The sequence below is a fragment of the Castor canadensis genome, chromosome 7, assembly GCF_047511655.1.
Source record: "Castor canadensis chromosome 7, mCasCan1.hap1v2, whole genome shotgun sequence".
Lineage (NCBI taxonomy): Eukaryota > Metazoa > Chordata > Mammalia > Rodentia > Castoridae > Castor > Castor canadensis.
Window position 1 is genome coordinate 142,659,750 of NC_133392.1, and position 27,335 is coordinate 142,687,084.

The 27,335-nt window shown below is 40.5% G+C and overlaps 1 protein-coding gene and 1 pseudogene across 3 annotated transcripts; one reads left to right on the forward strand and one right to left on the reverse strand.

Annotated features, from left to right (window-relative positions):
* Nucleotides 1-26,578, reverse strand: Fam76a (family with sequence similarity 76 member A). Of its 3 annotated transcripts, XM_020178848.2 has the most exons (11): nt 26,343-26,578; nt 25,050-25,114; nt 23,893-23,967; nt 22,287-22,341; nt 21,433-21,585; nt 16,212-16,369; nt 12,807-12,893; nt 12,082-12,213; nt 5,994-6,129; nt 2,954-3,055; nt 1-2,298 (listed from the first exon to the last, which is right to left on the reverse strand). In XM_020178848.2, the coding sequence occupies exons 1-11, from the start codon at nt 26,421-26,423 to the stop codon at nt 2,212-2,214; spliced, it is 1,131 nt and encodes a 376-aa protein (XP_020034437.1). In that variant the 5' UTR covers nt 26,424-26,578; the 3' UTR covers nt 1-2,211. The 3 variants fall into 3 exon arrangements, with proteins under 3 accessions (XP_020034437.1, XP_020034446.1, XP_020034461.1); XM_020178857.2 differs by lacking the exon at nt 23,893-23,967; XM_020178872.2 differs by lacking the exons at nt 12,082-12,213; nt 23,893-23,967 and having other exon boundaries at nt 26,343-26,577.
* On the forward strand, nt 10,273-10,519 carry LOC109696034 (thymosin beta-10-like; annotated as a pseudogene).
* Nucleotides 26,579-27,335: the final 757 nt, after the last annotated feature.

Consider the following 27,335-nt stretch of genomic DNA (forward strand, 5'->3'; position numbering starts at 1 on the left):
TTATACTTTAGTCAATATGAAGTTTTATTAACACACATTTGTCAAAGTCTGTACAAACCAAAACATTCCTTTGTTTTAAAATGTCCATTATTACAAACATACAAAGAAACAAAAGGTGTTACCAAAAGTTAGCTACTCAATTTCATGGTAAAACGGTGTCATGATTTTTAAAAATCAAAATTTCAAGACTGAAGTTTCATTTTTCCCTTTTAGGAACTTATGGAAAGTTAGAAAATGTGTGGGTCTGCTTTATATTAAATGCCAAGACCTTAAAAAAAAGATTTAGTATAAAACTAAGAATATGCTTTTATATCGTCATACTACATGTATCAGAATTGCTCAGTCTTTAAAATTAAAAATAAAAATTGACGGTCATTTTTTCACCATCCTTTCCCTATAGCCAATGCAAATAAATGCATCTGAAAAATATTACCCTGACATTTATTATCTTTACCTAAAAGTTTCTCATTCAAAAAATTACAAAAGCTATTTAGCACTGTGGTTTCCCTTGCTTAAAAGGGAAAATTACATTCCCTACCAGGGTGATATGAAAGCAACATGGTCCACTGTATCTCTTATCTGCAGGAAGCCACCCATGTCCACATCTCTTTCTGATTATGTGCGTGGCTCCACTATGAGAACACTATCACAAATTACAGAACCTTTGCTATTAAGAAGTCACTTCTGTTACAATTTTGGGACACTGAGGTACAAATGTCATCTGCTCTCATGATTATAAATTACCTCTAACTGCACTGGGCAGTTGGCTTTGTTGTTTCATGGCACATACCACACATCCCTAATTCCTTTCACAAACATTACATAGAGAACCTGAGAGTATGGCTAGAAATGCAAATCTATCCCCATTTCTGAAGAAATAAATCCAAGTGCCAATTGGGTCAATGAGGGAAGACAGGGCACATACAACTCTGGTTGAGGCTAAACTGCTTCTGAGAAGCACTTGTTTTCAATAAATTTTCATTAAAAACAAGGAACGTCTAGGCAGGGACAAATGAGGAGTAGAAAGAAGGTACAGTGTTACTTCTCCCAATCAGACTCACAGTCCATACTTCAGTAGTTCATACTGAACCTCATAATGCTCTATAATTCAAATATTATCCCATTTTGAATATGCTCATGAAAAAATGTTTTCTGACAGTAACCTGGTGTAACAACTGATAAAAGCAAGTAAAGGGTATTTTTAAAAAAAGAAATGGCAGTGTTAAAATTTAAAATAAGTCACATTAAAGAAGAAGGAAAGGAGTGGGGAAGGGAAGTGTCCAGTATAACCTGGACAACCTTTCTTTCTGCCCTTACTTAAAAAGACAGACTGTTTAAATCTTTGCAACCTCCTTAAGTATCTCCTTAAATGCTCTTCCAAGAAATCCTCCAAAAGGCACTTAACTCCACACTTACATGTCAAATATTTTACCTTAGCAATCAGTTTTTAAGACTCTAAGGTAACAAGAAAAAAAAGATTTGATTCTTTTACTAAAAGCTAGAGAACAGGACTGGATTTTTTTTAAGAGGCATCACTTTTACAAGAACTAGCTAAGCTACCTTTATTCCTTTATCAAGAAAAAGTTTCTTTTTTTTAAAAAATAAATAAAACTCTGGCTATACATAGTACAAAGTTCATACATAATATACCTGGAAAAAAACCCAAGAGTATACCCTGAAGCAAAAGGTTTATTGGAGAGAGAAAGCCTCTCTCATTGTACCAAGTCTTAAAGGTGGCAGTTTTCAAAGTTCAGAGGGCGGCAGTGATATATAATTAATGCCAAACTACTTGCTCATGGATGGCAGGATGCAATGATGGACAGAAAACATTCTGCACATGACACTGAGCAGTGACCACCACAAAAAAAAAAAAAAAAAAAAAAAAAAGAATAGTATCAAAATAAAGAGAGATAGAGAGAGAGAGGGAGGGAGGGAGGGACAGACAGAGGTAGGAAGGAGAGGAAGAGAAGGAAGAGAGGAAAGGAGCAGTATGAGAGAAAGAGCCTGAAACCCCAAATGCTCAAGCATGCAGTCAAAACACAAAACAAACAAGATGTTTCCATTCAGCCCACTACAATCACACAAAGAAGGATAACTGTAATAAAATAGAGATTTCTTAAGAAAGCTTGCAATTCCCAGAGAACAGCCAGGTCTCCAACCCTAACCCAGGACAGCTCCATCTGCTGGTGCTGGGGGCCTCTTGTGGTCTTGTCATGGAGAGGTTATAGCTCCTGACTTCTCCGACTTCTTGCTCTTAGACAAGGCAGCTGCCTGCTTCAGGAGCTCTCGGTTTTTGGCCTAAAAAGAAAAAAAAAAAAAAAAAAAAGTCAGTGATAGAAGAATGTTGTAACAGGATAGGATATATTTTTTCCATGGGCAATAATAATAAATAGTAGGATAAGTTTTCCATGCAGGTGTGAAGGCATGCAAAGTAGAAGATAAGGAAGAGAGGGACAATTCTAGTGATGAAAAACAAGGAAAGCTCTAGGGCTTGACAACAGTGGTTCAGGTAAAGAACATGTGCTACATGTTAATCAGTATCAGTATGTTTCAATCTCTTGGGACTCACTGTTATAATGAGTTATAAATGCAATAGAAAGGGGGGAGGGGAAGAGGTGGGACAAACAATGTATATACATGTAAGTAAATGTAAAAAACAATAAAATAAAAGGAAAAAAAATGCAATAGAAACAAACCATGGAGTGCTTTAATGAGTTGGGAAGACAATCTATAATTCAGATACCTAAAATATCTGGAATATTCAAAAATCAAGGAACATTTTAATTCCACTGTCTTTGAAAGAAAAAGACCAGACACATCCAAGAGAAAACAGTAAGATATCCAAAAGGAGGATTAATGTGATTTGTCAACACTTGGAGAAAAGGAAATCTAAGAGCTGACTATTTAAAAACAACCAGCCCCAAGTGCACCAGGTCACCACATACGCAGTCACCTGTAATTGTTCTGTGACTTCTTTATGGGTCTTCTCCATTTGGTTCATTTTGGCCCTCATCTGAGATTCCTGGTATTGAAAATCAGCCTTCAACTCTGTAATCTGCAGGGAAAAAAGCACAGTGACCAGAAGAAATTTCTGTGCAATGAAGAATGTTTTGGTATCAGAAAGCTCAAGGGTCCCCAAGTTACTGAAATCCGGGCTCTCCTGCAGATCTCAACCTACATCAAAGCCAGGTAGGATCCTATTTTTTCCTAAAGTTTTCCTGAAGATGACAAAAAATCCTGAACTTTTTTTTTTTAGTACTGGGGTTTTGAACTCAGGGCTGTGTGCTTGCTAGGCAGGTGCTCTTCCATTTGAACCATGACTGCCAAACCAGGCATACAGAAAGGGACATCTAAGCCAGAGAGGTGACATGTAAGCTGAGTTTTGAGGTTCAGCAGCAACAGGCATGTAAAATAAAGAGAAAGGGATCCAAACAAAGGGAACAATGGGCACAGCAGAGAAATGCAAGGTATCACAGATTACTTCAACAATGAGGAGAGTGACAGGAGATAAGGCTAGAGTTGCAGAGTCAGGCATGATTCTGAAGACACTATGTCCCAAACCAGGGATTATGACTTAATCCTAAAAGCTGTAGACTATAACAGCTATTTGGTTTTTCCCTGTTCAAAACCCCAATTCTGCAAATCAATAGGAACAAGTACTCATTTTGTTTATATTTTACAAAAGTCCTTTTATGTGCCATTCTGGTCTGGTCCATGAAGAGAACATACTTGGGTCATTTTCATCTGCTAGTCATATAGTAGCATTTTTTGTAGGCCTAGGTTTTGAACTCAGAGCTTCATGCTTGGAAAGATGCTGCTCTACTGCTTAAGCCACACCTCCAGTCCTGCTAGTCACATAGTAAAGCAGAAAGAATATTGGGTGTCTTCCAACAAATCTCCACCTTACTGGAAGGATGAAGCCTAGCACAATAGAAAGAACAATAGGGTCAGAAAGATTTAAGTTCATTCCCTTGTTCTGCCATTTACTAGCTATGTGATTTAAACACTTTAATCTCTTTGGGCCTGTCTCCTCATCTGTAAAACAAGGTAGAAATGAGTGAAAAGACTGCATGCAAAGACTTGTACTCTCAGCACTCAGCCTCAGGAGGCTGAAGCAGGAGCACTGCTTGAGCCCAGCAATTTGAGGCCAGCCTGAGCAACACAAAGAGAGCCCCATCTCAGATATGAGGGAAGGAGAGGAGAAGGAAGGGCAGGGAAAGGAAGGGAAGCCATTTAAAATTAATTATGGCATTCTGAACTTAGCACAGGACAACTAATAGTCTCAGGGAAAAACCAGAGATAGAGGGATTAGAACCCTAAGAGGAAAAATAATGAAGATGTTCTTCACCTAGGATATGTGGTGATAATTCTTCCCTCAAAGGGCTATTTTAAAGACAAATGAGTTAACATAGATAAGGCACTTAGAATAGATCTAGTCCCAAAGGAAGCATCCAAGAAAAGTTAGCTATTACTGTTATTAAGGCAAAAATAAGAAATTCTCTTTTCTCTTTTCTTCGAGATAGGGTCTCAAGGAAATATTTGTCTGGGGTAGCTTTAAACTGTGATCCTCCTGATCTCTGCCTCCTGAGTAGCTAGAATTACAGGCGTGAGCTACCAGAGCCAGGAATGAGATATTCTCTAAGAATCTGAAAATAAGGTAACAATAAGCACAAATTAGAACAAGGATGTAAAAAAGTTCCCTTTGGCTGGGCCCCAGTGGCTCTCGCCTGTAATCCTAGCTACTCAGGAGGCAGAGATCAGGAGCATCGTGGTTCAAAGCCAGCCCAGGGATATTTCCCTAACTCAAAAAAACTCTTCACAAAAAAAGGGCTGGTGGAATGGCTCAAGGTATAGGTCCTGAGGTCAAGCCCCAGCACCATCAACAACAACAACAAAAAGACTGGTCTCTCCACCAGGCACCAGTGGTTCACACCTGTAATCCTAGATACTCAGGAGGCAGAGATCAGGAGGATCGAGGTTCAAAGCCAGCTGGGGCTAATAGTCTGCAAGACCCTATCTCAAAATAACCCACCACAAAAAAAGGCTGGTGGAGTGGCTCGAGGTGTAGTCTCTGAGTTCAAACCCCAGTTCCGCAAGGAAAAGAAAGAAGGCTGGTTTCATTCTGAAGATACATAAAGATACCAGAAATATAAGCTAGAAAATAATTTAATGAAAATGTACAGTATTAACACTGACAATATTAAGGCATTCCCATGTTTATAAAGGGTCACTGTCAGCAACGAAACATAGTGACATTAAGAGTCATGGAGTAGGGCCCACCTGAACACCCCAGGGAGGAAGGAGACATGGCTACATCCTGTGAGTATTGCCGTCCCATGGACAAAGCATCTCCAAACAGAGATGGATACATCAGGTTCTTTTAGCCTGAGAGGATTAAACTTTTCAGTTATACAACTACCATCTTCTACCCCAACTCCATGCTCATTTCAGCACCTTTCTTTTGGAGACAGGGTATCGATACCTTTTTTCTTTGGAGATAGCTGGTCTTGAGCTTACCATCCCCATCTCAGCCTCCCAAGTGCTGGATTACAAGCACAGGCTTGTGCCACCATACATGGCATTCATTCAGCAACTTGTGATTGGAGCCTCTCAAGGATGCTCATGATGACAATAGCAATACGTTGCTGTATGTCATATATGAAGTAAGACAGGGACACTGTGGTTTTATACAATGTCTCTGTTAGTTTGATTAACAAAGATCTTTCAGATGTGGAAGCTTCCTCCAAATGCTGAGAAAAAGCAGCTTTCCGAACCCACTTGGCTGAAATGGCTTGACCAAGGTAATTCTATCCCATGAGTCATCTTGGCAAACAGCTACCCTCCCCCCAGGATATCCTAATCTGGCCACAGAATCTCTCTCAAAGCACCAATGTGCCCAACAAATATTAGTCTAATAAAGTTATCATCATGTCCCATACCACATACCTTAACCTTCTCTCATTCTGGTTTAAAAGGCATTAACTAAATCATACCTTTTTCTCTTTCTCTAAGATCATTTGATCTTTCTGATGCAACATCTTCTTCAAAGTAGCCACCTCTTCCTTCAGCTGGGCAATGATGACAAAGTGATCAGTGCCTGGTGAGTCCAGAGCCAGGTCTGGGGAAAAGCTGAGTAGAAAAATGAAGGAGAAAATAATTGTAACTTGGATGAGATAAACCTTTCTCTACCTGGCAATGTACCCAAGGCCACTTGACTATAAACTCCTCAAGGGCAGAAGTAAACCATTTGAATTCCAACATCAAGCACATATGATCCATACATACCAGGCTCAACAGTATTTGCTGAACTTCAACTACACAGGTAAGGTGGTCATCAGAAAATACCAGTTCTCAAAAACCACAACGTCGGAGCATCTTGCATCTTCTCTCAAATGCAGGACTAAAATAAATGCCATATTCCAAGAGCCAAGGATACTGCTTGGCTCACTAAAGATCCACAATGCTTTATGGCTAAAATAGTCCTGTTTGTTATTAGATAACTTCCTAGAATTATGGATAGTTTATCAATTATAAGCTCATGCTTGTGAGAGCCCTCAAAGTCATGATGAGATGCAGCTAAGCAGCTGCTTTATTTCATCCCAGGATCAGTCCTTTCTCTAAAAAGATTGAGATTTATAGGAAGGAAACCAAATTCCACTATGCTGCAATTGGTCTGACTACTGTCATGCCTACTACCAAGAATTATGTCACCTAGGCATGGCAGCACACACCTGTAATCCCAGCATTCAGAAGGTGGAGGCAGGAGGATCATGAATTCAAGGCCAGCCTGGGTTACATAGCAAGATCCTGTCTCAAAAAAAAAAAATAAAAAAATAATTATGTGACATTTAGTTAGAAAGAGAACAAAGAAGTGGCAAACTTTAGAGTCACACTATAACCAGGGTTTTCAACAGATTTTTCCCAGGCACAGCGCTTGACACTGCATTTTGTCAAAGTGTTAGGTGGACTCTTATGTTCTTTTAGCAGTCTCTCATAGCCAAGACCCGTTCAGGGAATCTGTAAAACCCTGAAATTATATGTACAATCTATCTCCCCATACACCAAGCAGTTTTCTGGGGGAAAGACCAGTTTTCAATGGCTGGTCAGAAGTGCCTCAGACCCAAAACAAGTTAAAGGATCACTGCCAAGAGGGTCATATTCTGATCTTCTCTAGATAATTACTAAAAGAAAATCTTCATTTTTCTCAGGACTATCTTTTAAGTAAAACACAAACCTGTTTTTCCAAAAGCAGACACTGGAATACTGATTCTCAACTCCTACATCAATAGAGCAACAACTGGTAGTTTCCATTTATGATTGTTTTTTTCCTATATCTTAAGGCACATCTAATAACCAGCATTTCTCTCTGCAGGAAGAAACTCCAAATAGCAAGCCTGACCATTAGACACACTCCCTCATAGTTACCAAGTCAAACATTTCTTTTTTTCTTTTTTATCATTTTGGTGGTACTAGGGTTTGAACTCAGGGCCTTGCACTTGCTAGGCAGGTGCTCTACCACATGAGCCATGCTCCCAGCCCCCAAGTCAAATGGTTAGAACTGAAAAACACAGTATTGGTAAGAAAATTGCCCCCCCATACCCAGTCTATGTTAAGCACATGAGAAGAATGTCAGAAGGATGAATTGATGCTTTCTTCACAACTGATAAATGTGAAGAATTACTGGGTAACAAAAAAATACATGTAAGCCTGGCACCAGTGGCTCACACCTGTAATTCTAGCTACTAGGTGGCTAAATCAGGAGAATCACAGTTCAAGGCCAGCCCAGGCAAATAGTTCACTATTTTTTGGATTTCCAAAAAATAACCAGAGCAAAATGGACTTGGAGGTGTGGCTCAAGTGAGAGAGAGCCTGCTTTGCAAGTCCAAAGCCAAGTTCAAACCCAGACAACCAAAAAATAAAAAAATAATAATAAAATAAAAGTAGACTTAAAACAAGGCACACAAGAGAAAGTACTGAAAGGGCCTATTAATCTCTACCAGATCTGGAAGCAACCTTTATGTGCAATCTTACATCTGTTCCAGTACCTGCTGAGGACCTTCCTTCCCTCAACCTGTGGTCTATTTAAACCCATCACTATTACAGTGAATGAAAGAGTGGTGAGCTAGTTAATGTAAGTAACTTTTCATTGTCCCCAAGGTTCCTAACGCTGCTCTGCTCTATCTGCTTCTTCTTTTTTTTTTTTGATTTTATGGCAGCACTGGGGTTTGAACTCAGGGCTTTGCACTTACTGGGAAAGCACTCTGACCACCTGAGCCACTCCACTAGTCCTTTTTTGTGATGGGCTTTTTTGAAATAGGGTCTCATGAACTATTTGCCTGGGGCTGGCTTTGAACTGCAATCCTCCTGATCTCTGCCTCTGAGTAGCTAGGATTACAGGCATGAGCTACCAGTGTCTGGCTCTACCTGCTTCTTGAGAGAAGATTCCTCTTATACCAATTAATTGTTGACAAAACTAGTCCTGTCTATCCTATGTTAGGGCCTAATCTCTCTGATTCTAACTACTAGTTCAGTAAGAACTGCTGGAAATAAGAGATGGCTAGGTTAGCAAGGCAGAAAAACTAGTCTATTTCCAAATACCTCTAATGACAGGGAACTCACTACTTCTCCAGGATACTTCCTGCCTTCTCTAAAAACTGTTACTATAAGAACAATCTTGCCGGGGTTGTGGCTCAAGTGGTAGAGTACCTACCTTGCAAGTGTGAGGTCCTGAGTTCAAATATCAGTACCATCAAAAAAACAAAAAAGAATTGAAAAGAAAAATCTTCTGTACTCAGAAGGTTGAGGCAGGAAGATCAAGTTCAAGGCTGGCCTGGGCTACACAGTGAGACCTTTAGCTCCAACAAAACAAAAACTAATCAAAAACCAATTTTGCTTAAGTTGAGCCAAAATTGCCTCCCTATCATAAGATTTTTTTTTTTTTTTTTTGGTGGTACCGGGGTTTGAGCCTAGGGATTTGTGCTTGCTAGGCAGACAATCTTTACCACTTGAGCCATGCTTCCAGTTCTGCCTCCCTATAATTCTATCATTGCTCCTGAATTTTTCCTCAAAGGCTCAATCTTTCAAGAGTAGTTTAGAGGGAGAATAAAATAAAACTGCAAGGAAAAGTAGGTCTTTTAGAAAACAATAAACCACAAGGCATGCCTGGGCGCCACCCAATGTTGAGATTTTTATATTGCCTGTGGAACAATAAACAGATAACATTAAAAAGTAGCTGGTAATTTTCTCAAGGAAGGAAAATTAGACTTTTAACTCAGATTTTTTCAAATTGAAATTTTTTGTTACAATTTCAACAACTTAGAAAATATCAAGAGGGAGGCTATAGATTTTATAGGATACTAAAAAAAAAAAAACTAAGTCATCTTCTAAGTATCAAACCATTAGAGAAAGCTAAGGTAATGTGTTCTGTCTACAATATGGAAGGCTAATGGATACAAAATAAGAGGAAGAAATAATCAAAAATGGCTCAATATAAAGTTAAAGAGGAGAATGTCGAAGTATGGAAAGATCAATGAAAAACTGTTAGGAAGAAACTTACAGAACACATGAGGAATAAAATTTAAAGAGTAAGAGCATAAATTTAAGTATATACTTTTTTCAGCTTTGGGGATCAAACCCAGGACCTTGCACATGATAGGCAAGCACTCTATCACTGAGCTACAACCCAAAAGTATATGCATGTTTTAAAAGTGAATTGTGACTAGTTAAAAACTGTGAGGCAGCTAAAAAGATATTTCAGAAATGAGACAATAAGACTAATAACTTAGCATACAGGTATGCAGTAAGAATATTTTTTTGGTTTGCATGCCATTAAAAAAAGGATTGTCAGGCCAGGTATTTGTGGCTCACATCTGTAATATTAGCTACTGGCAGGCAGAGATCAGGAGGATCTCAGTTAGAAGCCTGTCCGGGGCAAATAGTTCCAGAGACCCTGTCTCCAAAATACCTAACAGAAAAAAGGGCTGGTAGAATGGCTCAAGTCATAGACCACTTGCCTTGCAAGCGTGAGGCCGAGTTCAAACCCCAGAACCACAAAAAAAAAAAAAAAAAATCAAAGGATTGTCAGAATGCTTTTTCCAAAGTGAATTAAAAGCTGGAAAAACCCACAAAAAATACAAAGGATACCAAAATGTAATTTATCTTGTGCTATGAATATTTCAACAGGAAATGCAAATAAAAGAAAGTGCTAGGAGTACTACTGCAGAAACATCAAATGGAACTTGTATATGTATGAATATTATTGTGGTAGCAGAAAAAATTTTCCAAGTTTTCAAATTCTAAGAGTAATTTAGGTCTCTTGCTGTAGCAACACGAGTAGAAGCACCAGGGGCTCGGGCTCAGAGAGAGACGTGCAAATCGTTTTAAGAAAATGGCAGACAAGCCAAACATGGGGGAAATTGCCAGCTTCCATAAGGCCAAGTTGAAGAAAATGGAGATGTAGGAGAACACCCTGCTGACCAAAGAGTCCATGGAGCAGAAAAAGAGGAGTGAAATTGCCTAAGAGCCTAGAGGATACCTTGTCCTATCACCTCGGAGACCCCTGGTGATGTGGAGGAAGAGCCACCTGCAAAATGCACATGAACCACAAGCTGCTCCGTGAACCAGGGCACTCTGTGCCAGTGCCACTGGCCTGTGGGTCTCTGAGGGGAACCCCTTTCCCTCATCCTCCAGTTTGCCACAGGATGTTATAAAAAATTATGTGTATAATTAATGAAAATAAAACACACCTCATGGCAAAAAAAATAATTTGGGGGACACTGGGACCATGGCTCAAGTGTTAAAGCACTTGTTTAGCAGCTCTGAGTTCAAAACTAATCCGGGAGTGGTGATACACACCTAAAATCCCAGCACTCAGGAGGTAGAGGCAAGAGGATCTTCAGTTCAAGACCAACCTGAGCTAGATAGCAAGCCCCTGTATAAAAAAAAAATAAAAATAAAAAAACTGACAGTGAGTGGCTCAAGTGGTAGAGAGCTTGCCTAGAAAGCATGAGGTCCTGAATTCAAACCCTAGGACCACCCAAAAAATAAAAAAAAATTAAAAAAACTGGAGCAATTACATTTAAAAATTAGTATGGTCAGGTGCTGTTGGCTCATGTCTGTAATCCTAGCTACTCAGGAGGCACAGATCAGGAGGATCACAGTTTGAAGACACCCTGAGCAAACAGTTCTTCAAAACCCTCTCAGAAAAAAAAAAAACCCTTCGCAAAAAAAGGCTGGCGGAGTGGCTTAAGGTGCAGGCCTGAGTTCAAGCCCCAGTACCACATGGGGAAAAAGAATTAGTATGTTATTTTAGGGGGAAAGCGATCTCTTATTTTTCTGGAGGACATCATAAGAGACCACATACTGAGGAAAACAGAAATTGATGGTGGTCAGATGCAATCCAGCAATCAGAAGAGACAGCCTGAGTTTTAGCTTGGTGTAGCCATACCAAGGACAGCAAAATAGTGACAATACCTCAAGACAAAATAAGCTAATAGAAGGTAAGCCTAAAGGATTGGTTAGTTAAAATAAAGGGTGTGGATGAGTTTTTTCCAGATCATTCAAACACAGCATGGGTCATAAATGAGCACAAACAGAAATGAATCTTGAAGCATAGTTCTTGGCTTGAATGCCCTGCTTCATAGGACATTCACAAATGGTATTTGACCATTTCAGAGGTGATGGACAATCTGTGCCACATCTATTTTCTTCAGAATAGCCACACTAGCTGCTCAGAGAAAACGGAAGTTGACCAGAGAGATGGTCTTTGTGGTTCCTTCCCCGATAGAATCTGAAAATCTAAGTTAAGTATTTTCAGAAGGTTCAATTTGAGAATTTAAGATCAATTCAACTAGTTGCAAAAAGACACTACCTTGGTAGGGTCTGAAATCAGGGTAATAAAAAAGGCAATGGGAAAGCATAAACTTCACAGATGTTTTGTATTCTGTGAAGAAAAAAAAAAAAAATTTAGCCCTGGTCTGCTCCCATATCCACCACTGGCTGGGAGCGAGGACTATGAATGCAAGTTTTCAGAATGGAGATGATTCCAAGGATTTTAGGGATGAGTGTTTCAGGTGCTCTCACTTCAGGATGCCTGGGCCTGGAGGAACAGGAAAATGGTTGGCCCCAAGACTCTGTTGGGAGGCAGCCCACTGCACAAACACGGACGGGGCACTCTGGATATTAGGACAAAGTAGTTCATAAGAGGAAGCATCGCTGAGAAGGAGAGAGGAAAGCAAGGAATAAAAATATGCATTTAGACAAACTGAAAATGAAACAGAAATATTTAAATGCATCTCATTCTTTCCTGATCCAGCATCTGCACTGAGATGGCTTTCTTTTTCTTCTTGTTTTTTTCTTTTCTTTTCTTTTTTTTAGTTTATGGGATGGCTTTCTGAATACTAAAGAAGCTGGAATACCCTCCACCAAAAGTAATGGTGCCTTAACCTCACCTTGTCTCTGCTCTGCCTCTCCAAACCAACTCTTATCCTGCCTGGAGGAAGCTATAGGCATGAATCACAGTGAAGCATTCAGAACTTGATATCTTAGAATCAGGGTGGGGCAGTTATTTAGCAGACTGCAGAATTCAACTATTATTAAATAGTTACAAGTTCTTATATTTAATGACAAAATTTAATTGATAAATATATCAGTACTGCTTATATATAACCTATCAGGTGGCTAGCATAGCACCACTAAAAGGTTCACTGACAGTCACAGACTAGCTCCTAGGTACAACCTAAAACATATTCGCTTCAAGAACTGTATGCATTTCAAATGAGTGAGCACACATACTCCAACTGGCTCACCTGTCTCCATTAGTTGTGATTGATTCAAACTTGGATTTTTTCTTTGGGATTTCATTTTGAATTGAAGATGTAGAAAGTGTTTTCTGGCTTTTAACGGCAAAAATAAAAAGACACAATTAGAAATCAAAGATTAATAAAACGGCTCAATGAAAGTCTGTCCAATGGGCCAATGTAAAAATAGTAGCTCTTCTGTGTTTAAAAGCTTGATTCTTTTCTTTTTTTTTAGTCACCATATTATTGTTCTACTGGGGCACACTGTGACACTTACAAAAGTGCTTATGGTATTTCTTAAATTCATCCCCTTCATTATTCTCCTTTGTCTTCCCTCTTCCCATTCTTAGAACAGTTTCAACAGATCTCATTTTTCCATCTTCATACATGAGTACATAATATTTCCATATTCGCCCTCCTACCCCCTTCCTTTCCTTATATCCTCCCCCTCCCACTGGTACCAGCCCCCCAGATAGGACCTATTTTACCTTTCTGTTCTGTTTTTGAAAAAAAGAATTTTTCAAATCTACACAGAGAGTTTCATTACGACATTTCCATGTATATATATATTGTATCCCAAATTGGTTCATCCCCTCCATTTTTCTCCTTTCTACCTTAGTCCTCTTCTTATGGTAATTTCATAAAAATTCTATATTCATTCTTGTATATAAAGTACATCATCCATATTCACCTTCTTTACTTCCTTCTTTTACCCTCCACCTCTCAAAGCTTATTATTTTTGATTATTAAAATCTACCAAGGGGCTGGTGGAGTGCCTCAAGTGGTAGAGTGCCTGCCTAGTAAACATCAGCCCCTCCTGAGTTCCAACACCAATACCAAAAAAAAAAAAACCCTACTGGATGTTGGGTAGATAGTATTCATAGGACCAAAAACCATTCTTGGTTTTAATTAGCTATCACCTGCTTTATTAATAACCACAAGAAACCTGACAAAACTTTAGTAAGAAATATAATCTTACAGTTAAAAAATACCTTTTTCAGGGCACTGGTGGTTCATGCCCTGAGGATCGCAGTTTGAAGCTAGTCCAGGCAAATAGTTCGTGAGACCCTATCTCAGAAAAAAACCTTCACAAAAAAGGGCTGGTGGAGTGGCTCAAGGTGAGGGCCCTGAGTTCAAACCCCAGTACGATAACAACAAAAAGCCTTTACATTCACAGTCTCACATGCACCTTTCATCTTAGGGTTCCAGGAGGTACAGACGAGTTATATTATTTCTACCTTGCAGAAACTGAGCCCCTCAAAATTAACTGATATACATCTATGTAGTAGTAAAGCTGTGACTAGAAACCAGGTTGATATATTTGAACTCCTGGTCTTCCTCACTGTGAACCTACTGGTATCTGAGTCCCATAATATGGTGAGTTTTGGCCTCAATAAGGTCACCCCGAACTGGTATTGAAACAAAAGCCTGCTTCTAGTATATGTCTAGATAATATGAGGAACAGATTGGACATCTATCATCGTCTGTCAGATTGCCATGCCCAAAGAGTTCTCTAGACCTTTCCTTACTTGACCTCTCTTCACTATACAAATACAGTTCTACAGACTGCTTCATCCTTCGAGAAATTTTCTGCTTACTTGGTCTTCCTATTTTCGTGAAGGCCGCTTCTTGGTTTTCTGTCCATCCTTTAAATATTGAATGCTTCTAGAATTCTGTTCTCAGCCTCTATGCTGAATTGTATTGTCCAAGGGCATAATTTTAAAAACTACCTATCACAGGGGTTGAAAATGGGGCTTGCCTGAGATCATCTCATTAGAATCATCTGGGTGGGTATTTTTGAGATAGGGTATAAGAACTATTTGCCAGGGCTGGCCTTGAACCATGATCCTACTGATCTCAGCCTCCTGAGTAGCTAGGATTACAAACATAAGCTACGGGAACCCAGCTCCCTGTGACTTTTAATGTGCTATCAGTGGCCCATATCCAAATCTCTGAGTTCTAGACTTAGCTCCTATAAATAATTCTTGGTACTTCAAACTCAGCTTTTCAAGACTGAACTTCTCTTCTCCCCTTCCTGTATTCTCTTTAGTTAAGGATCTACCTGTTCACCAAATAAAAAACCTAGAATTATTCTTTACTCAGATCTTGTTCATTTTATCTGTTTATCAAATTATCTAAGTTTCTCATAAATCTCCCTCCAAAGTACCTTCCTAAATCCTTACTCCTATTGCCTCAGGTGAAGTTCTTGTTATAACATCGCTTACCTAGATTCTTACAAAAAAAAGCTTTGTCTCTTTTTCTATCCTTTATTTTCTTCTATGATGGAAAGAGGGACAAAAGCTATTTATTTATTTAATTTACAGGCACTAGGGACCTAACCCAGGACCTCACAAATGCTAGGCAAATACTCTACCACTTGAGCTACATCCCCTAGTACAAGCCCCAATACAAAAGCTTCTTAATTAGCCCCTAGATCCTTTTTCTTCCAGTGCACTCTTCACTACTCAGGATCAATTATTTTTGATACAGATTTGTTCCTTCCCTTGCATAGATCCCTTAGATAGCTTCCAACTAACCCCAGGATTAAGTTCACCTTCCATACCAGGTCTGAACCCTTTTTTCTCCCATTTCCCAACAGTGTAAAAGAACTGGTTCTGTTTGGTCTCATGCCCACCAGTCCTTTGCAAATGCTGCTCCCTCAGGCTAGGATGTCTCTGCCTAAGGAAAGCTGATGATTCCAACTCATCCTGAGATATAGTTACACAGCAGCTCTTCTCCAAGCCTGCCTTACGTGACTTCCTAGGTAATTACTACTGCCTCTCATGCCTGTACCTTGACATGTTTCCACTGTGGTGCCCATCATATTAGACTGCAGTGATCTCATTACAAGTCTGTCTTCTCTACTGGACTACAAACTCTCAGAGAGCAAATGACTCTTGCTCATCTCTTTATTCCCAGCAGAGGCCCTAGCCCATGAGAGTACTTAAGAATGTCTATTGAATAAACAAAGTCATAATGACAATAATACCAAAAAATAACTGAAATGTATTGAATACTTCCTAAATTCTAGTTGTAAAACTAATTACTTTGCAGGTACTATATAATTTATCTTCACAACAACCCCATGAGGTAATACTATTATTTTCTGCATTTTACATAAGAAAAACTCCTACTAAGGGTGAAAAGAACACTCACTACATGTAAAGTACAATAGGTTCCAGATAACTTTAAGACATAATACAATGCCAGGAAACCCCAATACTACAAAAATCTCGCTGGCCCTTGGAAGACACAGGAATTATAATATATGTCAAACAAGACACTCCCTACAGACTACTAATTAAGAGAGTGAATAGGAAGACTTCTAAGATGGCATCTTCCATGTTTGCCTGTGTAAGCATCATGTCTCATCTACCAGCACCTTGAGTCCTGCCTCATGCACCTGGGGGTTACCTGTTGTAATGACTGCCACTACTCAGGCGGCTGTACTGCTCCTTCTCCTGATGGCTGGCACGAGAAGAACTGCTCAGGTGTTTCCTCTGCTCTTTAGTCTTTTGAAGGACACGTTTGTATGACAGTGTGCACAGCCAGCACAACAATTTCCCATCTACCTGGAAGATGAGAAGATAAAGAAAAGGAAATGTAGTGCAGTGGCCAAGAACACAGGCACTGGGAGCTAGAACCCAAGTTCCAGATCTGTCACTTGCAAGCTGTATGACCTTGGGTAAGTCACAGAGGACTGCTGCAATGATTAATGAAACAACGTACATAAAGCACCTGCATAGTGCCAGGCACCTAAATGCTGTTTAATAAATATAGCCTCTAATTTATTTATCTCTTTGTTTTTTCTTCAACTCAGCAATCAGACCAGAGCAAAATTCCCACAAGAGTTTCAAAAGATACAAATATCTCCATGGTGCTCATTCAGGAAAACTCAGCAGGAACAAGAGAAGACAGAAGATAAAATATAAAGCCTATATATCACTTTCTTAATTGACATGTAAAAATTGTGTAGACTTATCATGCATGACGTGTCATTTTGAAATTTATATATATTATGGAATGGCTAAATCATGCTAAAATCTATTCTCTCAGCAATTAGTAAGAATACAATACAATGGGCTGGGCGTGGTGGTATACTAGGGTGGCTGAGGCAGGAGGATTGAGAGTTCAAGGCCAGCCTGGGCAACATAGAGATACCCTGTATCAAACAAACAAAAAACATAATGCAATACATTGTTGTTAACTACATTCACCACATTATACAATAGATCTCTTGAATTTGAACTTATTCTTCCTAACTGAAGTCTTGTATTGTTTGACTGACATCCCACAAATCCTCCCATACTTCAGTTTTAATACCTTATAAATGTCTCACAAAATGATATGCTTAAATACCTTCTCACAGATGGAAAGAATGTCCCTAGAGGAAGACCAATGAATGGGCAAATAGCTTCAAGGCCCCAGTTCCTGGTGGCGGCCTACCTGGACACAGTTTGAATTAGATAGTTGCTTCCTTTAAACAAAAGCAGTTGTGTCCCAGGGAGTAGGGTACAAGGCTAACAAAGAAGAGTGTGGCTTCCACAACCCGCTGAGGCTAGGCTGTTTTTGTGCAGCATCTGGTCTGCGAAACCACTTGTAGGAAGTCTGGGGCTGGCTGAATTACTCAGGTTTGGAAGAGAGTGTGCTAATATTTTATGGAATGTTCTAGTCTGCATATCCTATTCCTGAAATTAGATCTTGTGCTCCATCTTTCCTTATTTTTATGCTTTTACTTAGTACTAGGGGTCAAACTCAAGTCTCAAGCATGCTAGGCAAGGGCTCTACTACTTGAGCCACACCCCAAGTCCTTTTGCACCATCTTGAACATAGGCAGGTTACATCATTATTTAAAATGGGCTTTTTCAGAATCGCAAAATAAATTAAGTAAATAGAAATTCTGTTCGTTTGTTTGCTTTTGGTTTTTTTCTGGAGGAACTGGGGATTCAACTCAGAACCTTGATCTTGGTAGGCAGGTGCTCTACCACTTAAGCTACACCCACATCCCTTTTTGCATTAGTTCGTTTTTCAAAGAGGGTCTTGTGCCTTTGCCTCAGACCAGGATCCTTCTACCTCTACCTCCCGAACAGCTGGAATTACAAGGATATGCCAACATGCCCTGCTTGGTTTTTGAAATATGGTCTTGCTAACTTTTGCCTGGGATGACCTCAATCTATGATCCTCCTATTACCACCTCCTGAGTAGCTGGGATTACAGGCATGCACCACCATGCATGATCTCTAAAGTGTTTTTTATTTTGTCAACAAAAGCCTCTTTGCTTCCCTATCCTCTTCTAACTACACTACTTCTGTCCTAGTAAAGCCATTCTCACCTCCTACTACAAGAGCTTCCCAAATGAAAATGATCATCCTACTTCCACTCCTACCAAAGAAGGCTTTTTTTTTTTCTTTTTCTTTTTTTGGTGGAACTGGGGTTTGAACTCACAGCTTCGTACTTGCAAGGCAGGCACTCTACCACTTGAGCCACACCTCCAGCCCTCAAAGAAGGCTTCTTAAATGTAAATCTGGCCAGATGCTAGTGGCTCACACTTGTAATCCTAGCTATTCAGGAGACAGAGATCAGGAGAATTATGATTCAAAGCTAGCCTCAGACAAATAGTTCTGACAAAAATTTCCAACACCAAAAAGAATGGCAGAGTGGCTCAAACCATAGATCACCTGCCTAGCAAATGTGAGACTGTGTTCAAATCCCAGTGCAGCCAAAAGAAAACAGGTAAATCTGGTTGTATCTTCTCTCCTTAAAACCCAAGGTTTTCTTGTATCTAGTTAAAACCCAAACTCTTTACTATGGCCTATGTGACTTAAATGGAGCCCCTACCTGCTTCTATAACCTCATTTCCTTTCTCTTCCCCTTGTTTACTCTGCCTTCTTTCTGTTCTTCCCATGTGCCAAACTCACTCCTGCTTTAAGATCTTTGTAATGCTTTGGCCTCCTGAGCATCCCATGGGTGCAACCGTCTCATCATTCTAGTTTCAACTCAAGCTGGCTTCCCTGTTCACTCTTTACAATATACTCTGTTTCTTTATAGCATCTCCATCTAAAATTTGTGTTTGCTTGTTTCCTTCTTTGTCCTCGCCCATCTCTTTTTCATACACATGACATAAGCTCTGTGGGAATAAGGTCTTGCTCCTCTTGTTCATTAATGTTATTCTCAGCACCTAGAACAAAGTATAGTACATGATAGGTTTTATTTGTTAATGAATATACAAATGAACTTTAAAACCAAACTTCAATCTGGTTCATGTCATGGTTATAGGATAAGGCCTCATTTTAAAACACCACAGCAAACCTTGCCCTGCAAACAAGGTAAATCACTAAAAGAGGGTCTGAAAACAAGGCAGTTCCACTGAAAGAAAGCAAGTATTGTAAGTGAAATTGCACAGAGGACCACAGGACAGATCTCTCCTTTAAAAATAAACTTAAAGAACCAGGGGTGTGGTTTAAGTGCTAGGTATACTTTAGGTAGTGAGTTCAATCCCCAGTACCCCAACAAAAAAAACATTTTTTAAATAAAAGATAATCCTCTGAGAATTAAACTATTAAAAACAGGCCTGTGCCTGTAATCCTAGCTACTCAGGAGAAGGCAGAGATCAGGAAGATCACAGTTGGAAGCCAGCCAGGGCAAATAACTATCTTGAAAATACCCATCACAAAAAAAAAAAAAAAAAGGGGGGGTGGCTGGTGGAGTGGTTCAAGGTGTAGACCCTGAGTTCAAGCCCCAGTACCACAAAAAAAAAAAAGCAAAGTATCACACTGATTCCCTACTTTTCTAAGGAATTTACACATAATAACTCAACCTTTCTTATAAAGCTGAGGGCTAATCATCCCTGAGGAAATTGAAGCACTGATAGATTAACTGGCCCAAAGTCACACAGAACCAAGATTTCAACTCAAGCATTTTGGATCCAGATTGCCTGCTCTTACTTTATGTCTAGTGCTTTTTTCTTCAAGTTTATGAGCATGAATTAACTAATAAAGCAGAAATTCAATGAATTCTAGTATAACCAGATTAATAAAAATTAGCTATTCTAATTAACACAAGCATCATTTAATGAGTTATATCACGTGCAGGCTCAAAATGAAGTATTTTATATAACTATCTTATTAAATCTCCCCATGTCTCTGCGAAGTAGCTACTGTTATTCCCACTGGGAAAGATAAAGAAATTGATGCATGATGAAAAAAAACTTGTCCAAGATCACTCAGCTAGCCCCAGGAGTGGGATGAGACTCAAGTCTGGAGGACTATAAAGCTTGAGCTATCCCCTAGACCTGGGTAACATGTTCTTATAATCTACCTCCTAATCACTAATTCAGCTTCTGCAGTTTCTTGATTCAGGGAAAATTTCCTGGTTGGCAGAGAGAAGTCCTCTGGTCACTGGAAAGTTAACAAATTTATTTAGCAAGAGGCAGCCCTAAGAGTCTAAGCACCTCTGGTCACTGAAAAAGTTTTGGTACTCCTACGTTCTCTATGCACTATTTCTCAAGCACATACTATGCGCAAGGCCCCTGGAAATACAGCAGAAAGCAAGATAGACAAAGAGTTCACATTCTAATGACGAGGGACAAACACATAATGCACAATACGGTTTTTTTCTTAATATTACATGTTATGAAGACAATAAAACAGAGTGACATGATAAAAATTAAAACTGAGGGAGTCAGTAAAAGAAAGTCTGTGTGAAGAGATGGCATCTGAGTTAAGACCTATATGAGGAGCCAGTTATAACACAATGGGGAATATCACATCAGGCAAAAGAAAGGCAGTGCAGTGCGAGGATAGAAGGAATGAGATGGCACACCTGAGGACTGAAAGAGGTCAGTATGGATGGAACAAGGAGAGAGGCAGAAAGTATGACAGCAGATGAGACCGAGTGCTAGACATGGGCTTTGCAGGCATGGGAGGCAGTTGGAGGTTTTTATTTTGTTTTCTTGCATTGCTGGGGATGGAACCAAGGGCCTTGAATATGCTAGGCAAGTGCTCTACCACTGAGCTACATCTGCAGCCCAGAAGTCTGGGTTTTACTCTAAGTATAATTAGAGACCACTGGAGGGTTTTAAGCAAGAGGAGGGTCACATGACCGAACTATAACCCATTTTAATTCCACCAAGGCACTATCATTATACATTTAGCTTCTACTTAACGTCACCTTCTTGTGATCATTAACTTCAACAATAATACCATTTAAAGAGCCACAATAATACTGGTGATACCACTCCATTCTGCTTACATCACAATCTCTCCTTCACAAATTATATAGATTTTTGCCAATTACCACTTCACTTATGTGGGATATTGATCACTATAATTTGGATTCTTATGAAATGTTAAATTTATAATAGTTCACATTTAATAAGTGAAGAAAACAAAACCTAATATTCTTCAAAGTTAACAGCAGAATCAGGAAATAAACTCAGAATTCTTTTTGTTATACATCTATTTAAATTGGCCCACCTTAATTTCCCTGGGAAAAACCAAGCAAACAAGAAAAATAATACAGAAGGGCTGGAGGAGTGGCTCAAGTGGTAGAGTGTCTGCCAAGCAAGCGTGAGGCCGAGTTCAAACCCCAGTACTGCCAAAAAACAAAACAAAAAAGGAAAAACACAGAGATTTACCTTCTTCCTGTCATCTTTCCTGTCAAACGCACACTGCTGCTTGCACTGTTCACAGGAATATGGTGGTCCATACTTCTTCTCTGAATTTGTGCAGCGCTGGCATTTATTGCCAATAAATGCTGCAATTATGTTGCAATACTGACAAGGTTTGGGCTTAAAGGGGAGGAAAAAAAGGCCAAGTAAGTATATCATAAAATACTGGTACACTTTTAAAGCAGTAATTCCTACTATGTATTCCATGAATTATAGTAAAAACGTATCCCCAATATCATAAATTTGCTTCTCTATTGATCAAATGAAGCTCAATGCTTAGCACTATAAAAAAAAATGTGTCTTTCTGAAAAGGACTATTGATTTTTAAATAAATGAATGAACAAATAACAAAAAGCCCTTAGAGTGTATGATGAAACTTCTACAAGAACTTCAACAGAACCAGCTCTTTGGAGAAATGAGCAAGCGCTTCCAAATTTCTGGAAAGGCCTCTCTGCCATTATCAGTGTATAAATGTGTTAAGAGAATACCTGCAAAGACACAGTAGCCTAAACCCCAACACTGAGAAAAAAATTCACCAAAATGAATCATGAGCTGTTACCAAAACAAAGAGGTCAAGTCATAGGATTCGTTTTTCTCCTCATTTTTCTATACTGGTCGCCAAAGTCACTCAAGGAAAATTACAATCCTGGTAGTGACTATAAATACAGAAACTCCATAATAAGTATTAAGTAAGTTTGAAAACTGAAACACTAAATATATTAACATAACTACTTCTAATAAAAATGTTCTAATAGTCCACAAAAGGCAAAGTTCCAAGAGACCTAAGTACTCACTGTTAGGATCAGAGAAATCCTACTTACCGTTCCATACAACTGCACATTCTGAGCACATTTCTTGCATATTGTATTGGTTTTACTATTAAAGAAAAAAAGAGACACAAGGCTTTTCTTAGAACATTTGAAAACTAATTCCTCCTTAAACCCAAGGAATCTACTCATTTGCTAAGGGCAAGGAGAAATATGGTCTAAACACTGGTTAACTGAAGTTTGAATATCTGGCCAATAACTTTCTTCTTGTGGGGGTGCAGACTGGAGTTCAAACTTAGGGCTTCGCACTTGCAAAGCAGATGCTCTACCGCTTGAGCCACACCTCCAGTCCATTTTGCTTTGATTATTTTAGCAATGGAGTCTCTTGAACTATTTTCCCAGGCTGACTTCAAACCATGATCCTTCCCATCTCAGCCTTCCAAGGAGCAAGGGTTGCAGGCATGGGCCACCAGCATCTGGTCCAATAATTATCTTAATTATGTGGTTAATACTTTCATTATTTCAAATAAATGATAATTTAGTTAAAATGGAGAATGGGTTATTTCTGATTATGACATCTCTAAGCAAAAACCAGATATAGAGAAGAATGTCAAAACATGTTAGACTGAAATGGACTACAGAAAAGAAATCCTCTCCAGTTCAGATGAATAGCTGACAAATTTAAGGTGAGGAATAAAGTATGTGTTTAGAATATAAACTCAAGAGACTCTATCCATGTTGACCTTACTCTAACCACCTCTCTTCTGCAAGTAAAAATGTATGAAAATTCCAGAGGTAGGGAAATAGATGCTATGACCAAATAATTTGTCAACATTTCTGATTTCTCTAAGAGTTAAGCATGGACAAAAATAAAAACTTCCTGGGCTGAAGGCATGACTCAAGAAGTAGAGTGCTGTCCTAGCAAGTGCAAGTCCCTGAGTTTAAACTCCAGTACTAACAAAAAATAAAAACAATAATAATAAAAACTTCCATGGCCTTGTGAAGATCCAGAGGTCATAATACTACCTAATGCCTAAACTAATAAAAGTGCCCGGGCTGGAGGTGTGGCTCAAGCAGTTGAGCACGTGCTTGCGCAAGCATGAAGCCCTGAGTTCAAACCCCAATCCCACCAAAATAAATAAATAATAATAATAAAGGTGCCTAAGAGGAATCACCCTTAAATAATGTCTAATGCTTCACATGGAGAGGCACAAAAGAATATCCTAGATCTAAAAATAATATCATATAAAAATCCAATCTATTTTCTGTTTATTTTCCCAATTTGTATGAAGGTGACCATAAAATTAAAATAGACAAAAGAAAAACTTCAGAGTAGAAAACATTCAAATTAAAACAAGATACTCTCTATTTCCATTTCCTGTGTGCGGAGAAGGAAATGTTTCTCTTTCTCTCCCCCACTTCTCTGTGTTTTATCCTGCTATACTAAAATAAATCCTTGCTAACACTTCAAAAAACAAAAAAACAAGGCACTTCAAACATTTTCCAGAGCAATTTTCTGGCAGGTTGGGAGAGTAGTGTAGTGACAAGAGTGCTTGTTTAGCATGCCTCTGGCCCTGGGTTCACTCTCCAGCACAAAACAAAACAAAATAAAATAAAAGCACACAAAACTGATTTTGGAGCCAGGCATGGTGGTGCACACCTACAATTCCAGCAGCCAGGAGACACAGGCAGGAGGAGATGAGTTCGAGGCCAGCCTGAGCTACATAGAGAAACCCTATTTCAAAAAAAGAAAAATGAGTCACCTAAGGAAACTGTAAAAGCAAGTTAGTTTGAAACATAGCTAGGATTAACAAACCTTTTATCAAGATCATAACATTACCAAATGTATCTTCTTTAGTCTTATAAATTCTTTAATCTCTGTATATTTACATACTGGAGCATATAAGGCTCATGTTTTACTACTGTGGGATTGGTTTCTTTTTTTCTTTTTGGGTGTGGGGGGGTTGACACTGGGGTTTGAATTCAGGGCCTCATGCTTTCTAGGCAAGCGCTCTGCCACTTGAGTCACTCCACCAGCCCAGGATTGATTTCTTATTGTCAGAAAGATCATAACCACCTATAAAATCATTCATCAAAGGTCTAAAAAAGCCAGTCTCTGGTGGCTCACACATGTAATCCTAGCTACTCAGGAGGCAGAGATCAGGAGGATCAAGGTTCGAAGCCAGCCCGAGGAAACAGTTCCGGCAAAAACCCTATCTGGAAAAACCCTTCACAAAAAAAAAAAAAAAAAAAATAGGGCTGGTGGAGTGGCTCAAGGTGAAGGCCCTGAGTTCAAGCCCCAGTACCAGGGAGAAAAAAAAAAAAAAAAGTCTAAAAAATAAGTACCTTTAAAAATTTAAGCAATCAGGGACTGCGGATGTAGCTCAGTGTTAGAGCATGTGCTTACATGCTTGAGGCCCTGGATTCAATCCCCAGCACTAAAAATAATAAAAAATAAAAATTTAAGCAATCAATAAGCAATATCTAAAGAGTAGTATGTGTATTACACACGCTTCAATATAACAGGCAACTGTAGAATCTGTGTATAATTCACTACAGATCTGTATATTACAATACAATCGATTACAGATCTGTATGTGAAATGTATTCAGACTTCAAGAGGAAAAAGCCTGAGAGATATAGAGACACAAAGAAACATAGAAGAGGATTACGGAGTGGCTTAAGTGGTAGAGTGCCTGCCTAGCAAGCATGAAGCATGAAGCAAGCCCTGAGTCAAATCCCAGTACTACCAAAAAAAAAAAAAAAAAAGAAAGAAAAAAGCCTATTCACATCTTTCATGGTCAACCAGATCTCTACCTCTCCTGCTGGTATTCAGTTCTGCAGTAGGTGCACTTCACAACAGGGTGTGCAATCCGACATTCCTGAAATGAAATGAGGATATAATTTTTAAAGGAACTCAGAAATGGAAACAGCCTTCATAGGAAACAGACCTAGGTACTAGGTACTGTTCCTCACATAGTCATAATGCCCGAGTCACTCAAGTTTCTGGGTTTTATTTTCCTTCTCTACAACATTTGCATCACTGCCCTGCTGTTGATGTAGGAGTAAGAATTTGTATGGAACTAGCCATAAATTGTAAAACAAACGTACAAATAAGCCCCAGACTCAGAATCAGAAGTCCTAAGAGTCTAGTATTGGTTCTTCTGCCTCTGTGTGTGATTTTCTGCAGATTTACTTGTGAAATAAAAGTGCTACATTAAAGTCATTTTTGTTTATGTAAAACAAAACTTTCTTGTAATTTTCAAGAACAAAGAGGGTACTCATGCACTTGTGTGCTTTCAGACCTGATAAACAAGAGTGGTAAAAGTAAAGTCATGGCCATTGGAGGCAACAGTGGCATACAATTGTTATTCAGATCAAAGACACAAACTCTGGATTATCCTCTGAGGCTACCTCTCAATGACACTCTTCAGTGGGTCGGATGACTTTTAACGGTTGCTTTACAGCATCTTTATTCACTTAAATAGGTTAAGTGGGGTGAAGCCATTTAAATGAAGACGAGAAGTTGGAACTCCAGGGGTAAAAATTGGTTAGGGCGAGGACCGAAGGCCACCAACTGGATGCTGGAGAGGCATCCGTCTGATTCGAGTGCTTGGATGGGGGGATAAAGCCTTGCCACCTCCAACTCTGAGACTGGCTGAAAAGTGCAGGTGAAGTGTCGGGAATTCGAGCCACTCCTCCCAGGCAGCACCCAACTCTGGAGTTCAAGTCCAGGCGGGGCAAGAGGTCCCTTAGTCTACAACCCGGGCTACCGGTCGCAGCGGAGGGAAGGAAACCCAAGGGGATCCCCGGCACCGCTGGTGAGGGGCAAGCAGAGGACCCGCTGTCCCCTTCCCCGACCGCACCGGGTCGGAGAACAATCCCCCCACGGTTGCTAAGCACCCTGACACGCGGGTTGCGGGGGCCTTGACTCGGCCTGGGACTCCCCCACGTGCCCAGCCGGCCCCAGCAGGGCGGGTGTGACTCCTCAGCTGGGCGGGTCTGCCACACCCTGCCCTAGGGACCCCGCCGGGCGTCCCCGAAGAACCGGGAGTTCCGGGCCGCGCCTCCAGCGTCCCCAGTTCCCGGTCGCCGCCCTAGCCCGCGCACCTTGCACAGCTGCTGCCCCTGAGATAGCGCCTCGAAGGGGAAGCGCTGGTGGCACTTGGTGCAGGCGTAGAGCGCCGCCATGTCCGACCCCGGCAGTGATCACCGCCCCGCCGACCCAGTCCGCCGATTTATCTGACAGTCTGAGGCACAACCTGGCGGCGGCGGCGGCAGGCAACGAGCTGCAGCAGGCGGGCAGACAGGCAGGCGGGCGGGCGGGCGCAGGCGGGCCGGGGCAAACCGGGGCGGGCGCGACGACGCTCACTGGTTCACTTGGACGTCGATCAAGCAGAAAAGGGCGGAACACGGGGGCTTCGGAGGACTCCGATTGGGTCCAGAGTGGAGTACACCACTATGACGCGCGAGGCGGCGATTATGTAAAGCGTAGTCACGCGGGGGCGCCGCCTGCAGTCTCCCGACGCGGACCTCCAAAGGGCCCGAGCTCCACCCCGCTCCGTTCTGCGTTCCCGCCCTCGCTCCGCCTCTCCGGGGCCGCGGACGCAACCGCGCTTCTCGCGATACTTCCGTGAAGTTGTGATGTTTCGGTTGCCATGGAGATTCCCTCGGGCAGCCCAAGGGGCGGGATTGGGCAGAGGGTGGGTCATTGTTGAACTAGAGCCCTGCCACTACCTTAAATCTGGAGGTGGGGAGCTTGTGAAAGAAACCTTCGATCTTCGGGGCAGAAGGAGTCTGTCCAGCCCTCTCAAGGGAGGAAGGGAAACTGAGGACACCTTAGACGAGTGCTGTGTATCTGAGACCCCCTAAAAAAGGGACCTTTAGTCTCGTTGATCTTCAAAGGGCAAAGGGAAGCTCCAGCGAAAGGGCCCCTACGTTCCAGGAGAGGTGATAGCCTCTCCAGGAGGGACAAGACGGATACTAAGGAGGCCCCCTCAGAATGGCCAAGAGCTGATTCCTACTTCATTTTCTCCAGCTGCGCATCAGTTCTAGGCGGTTTTTTTGGGAAGGCCGGGTCAGAAGGAAAAATCACGCCCTCCG

Excerpts from the sequence above, each read along its gene's own strand:
- Fam76a (XM_020178848.2), bottom strand. The coding sequence starts at position 26,423 with ATGGCGGCGCTCTACGCCTGCACCAAGTGCCACCAGCGCTTCCCCTTC. Across the intron at positions 22,342-23,892 it reads CCTGGCTGCTGGAATTGTAG|TAAAACCAATACAATATGCA; the intron begins GTGTGCACCACC and ends TTTCTTTAATAG. Across the intron at positions 21,586-22,286 it reads ATGTGCAGTTGTATGGAACG|CCCAAACCTTGTCAGTATTG; the intron begins GTAAGTAGGATT and ends CTCCCCTTTAAG.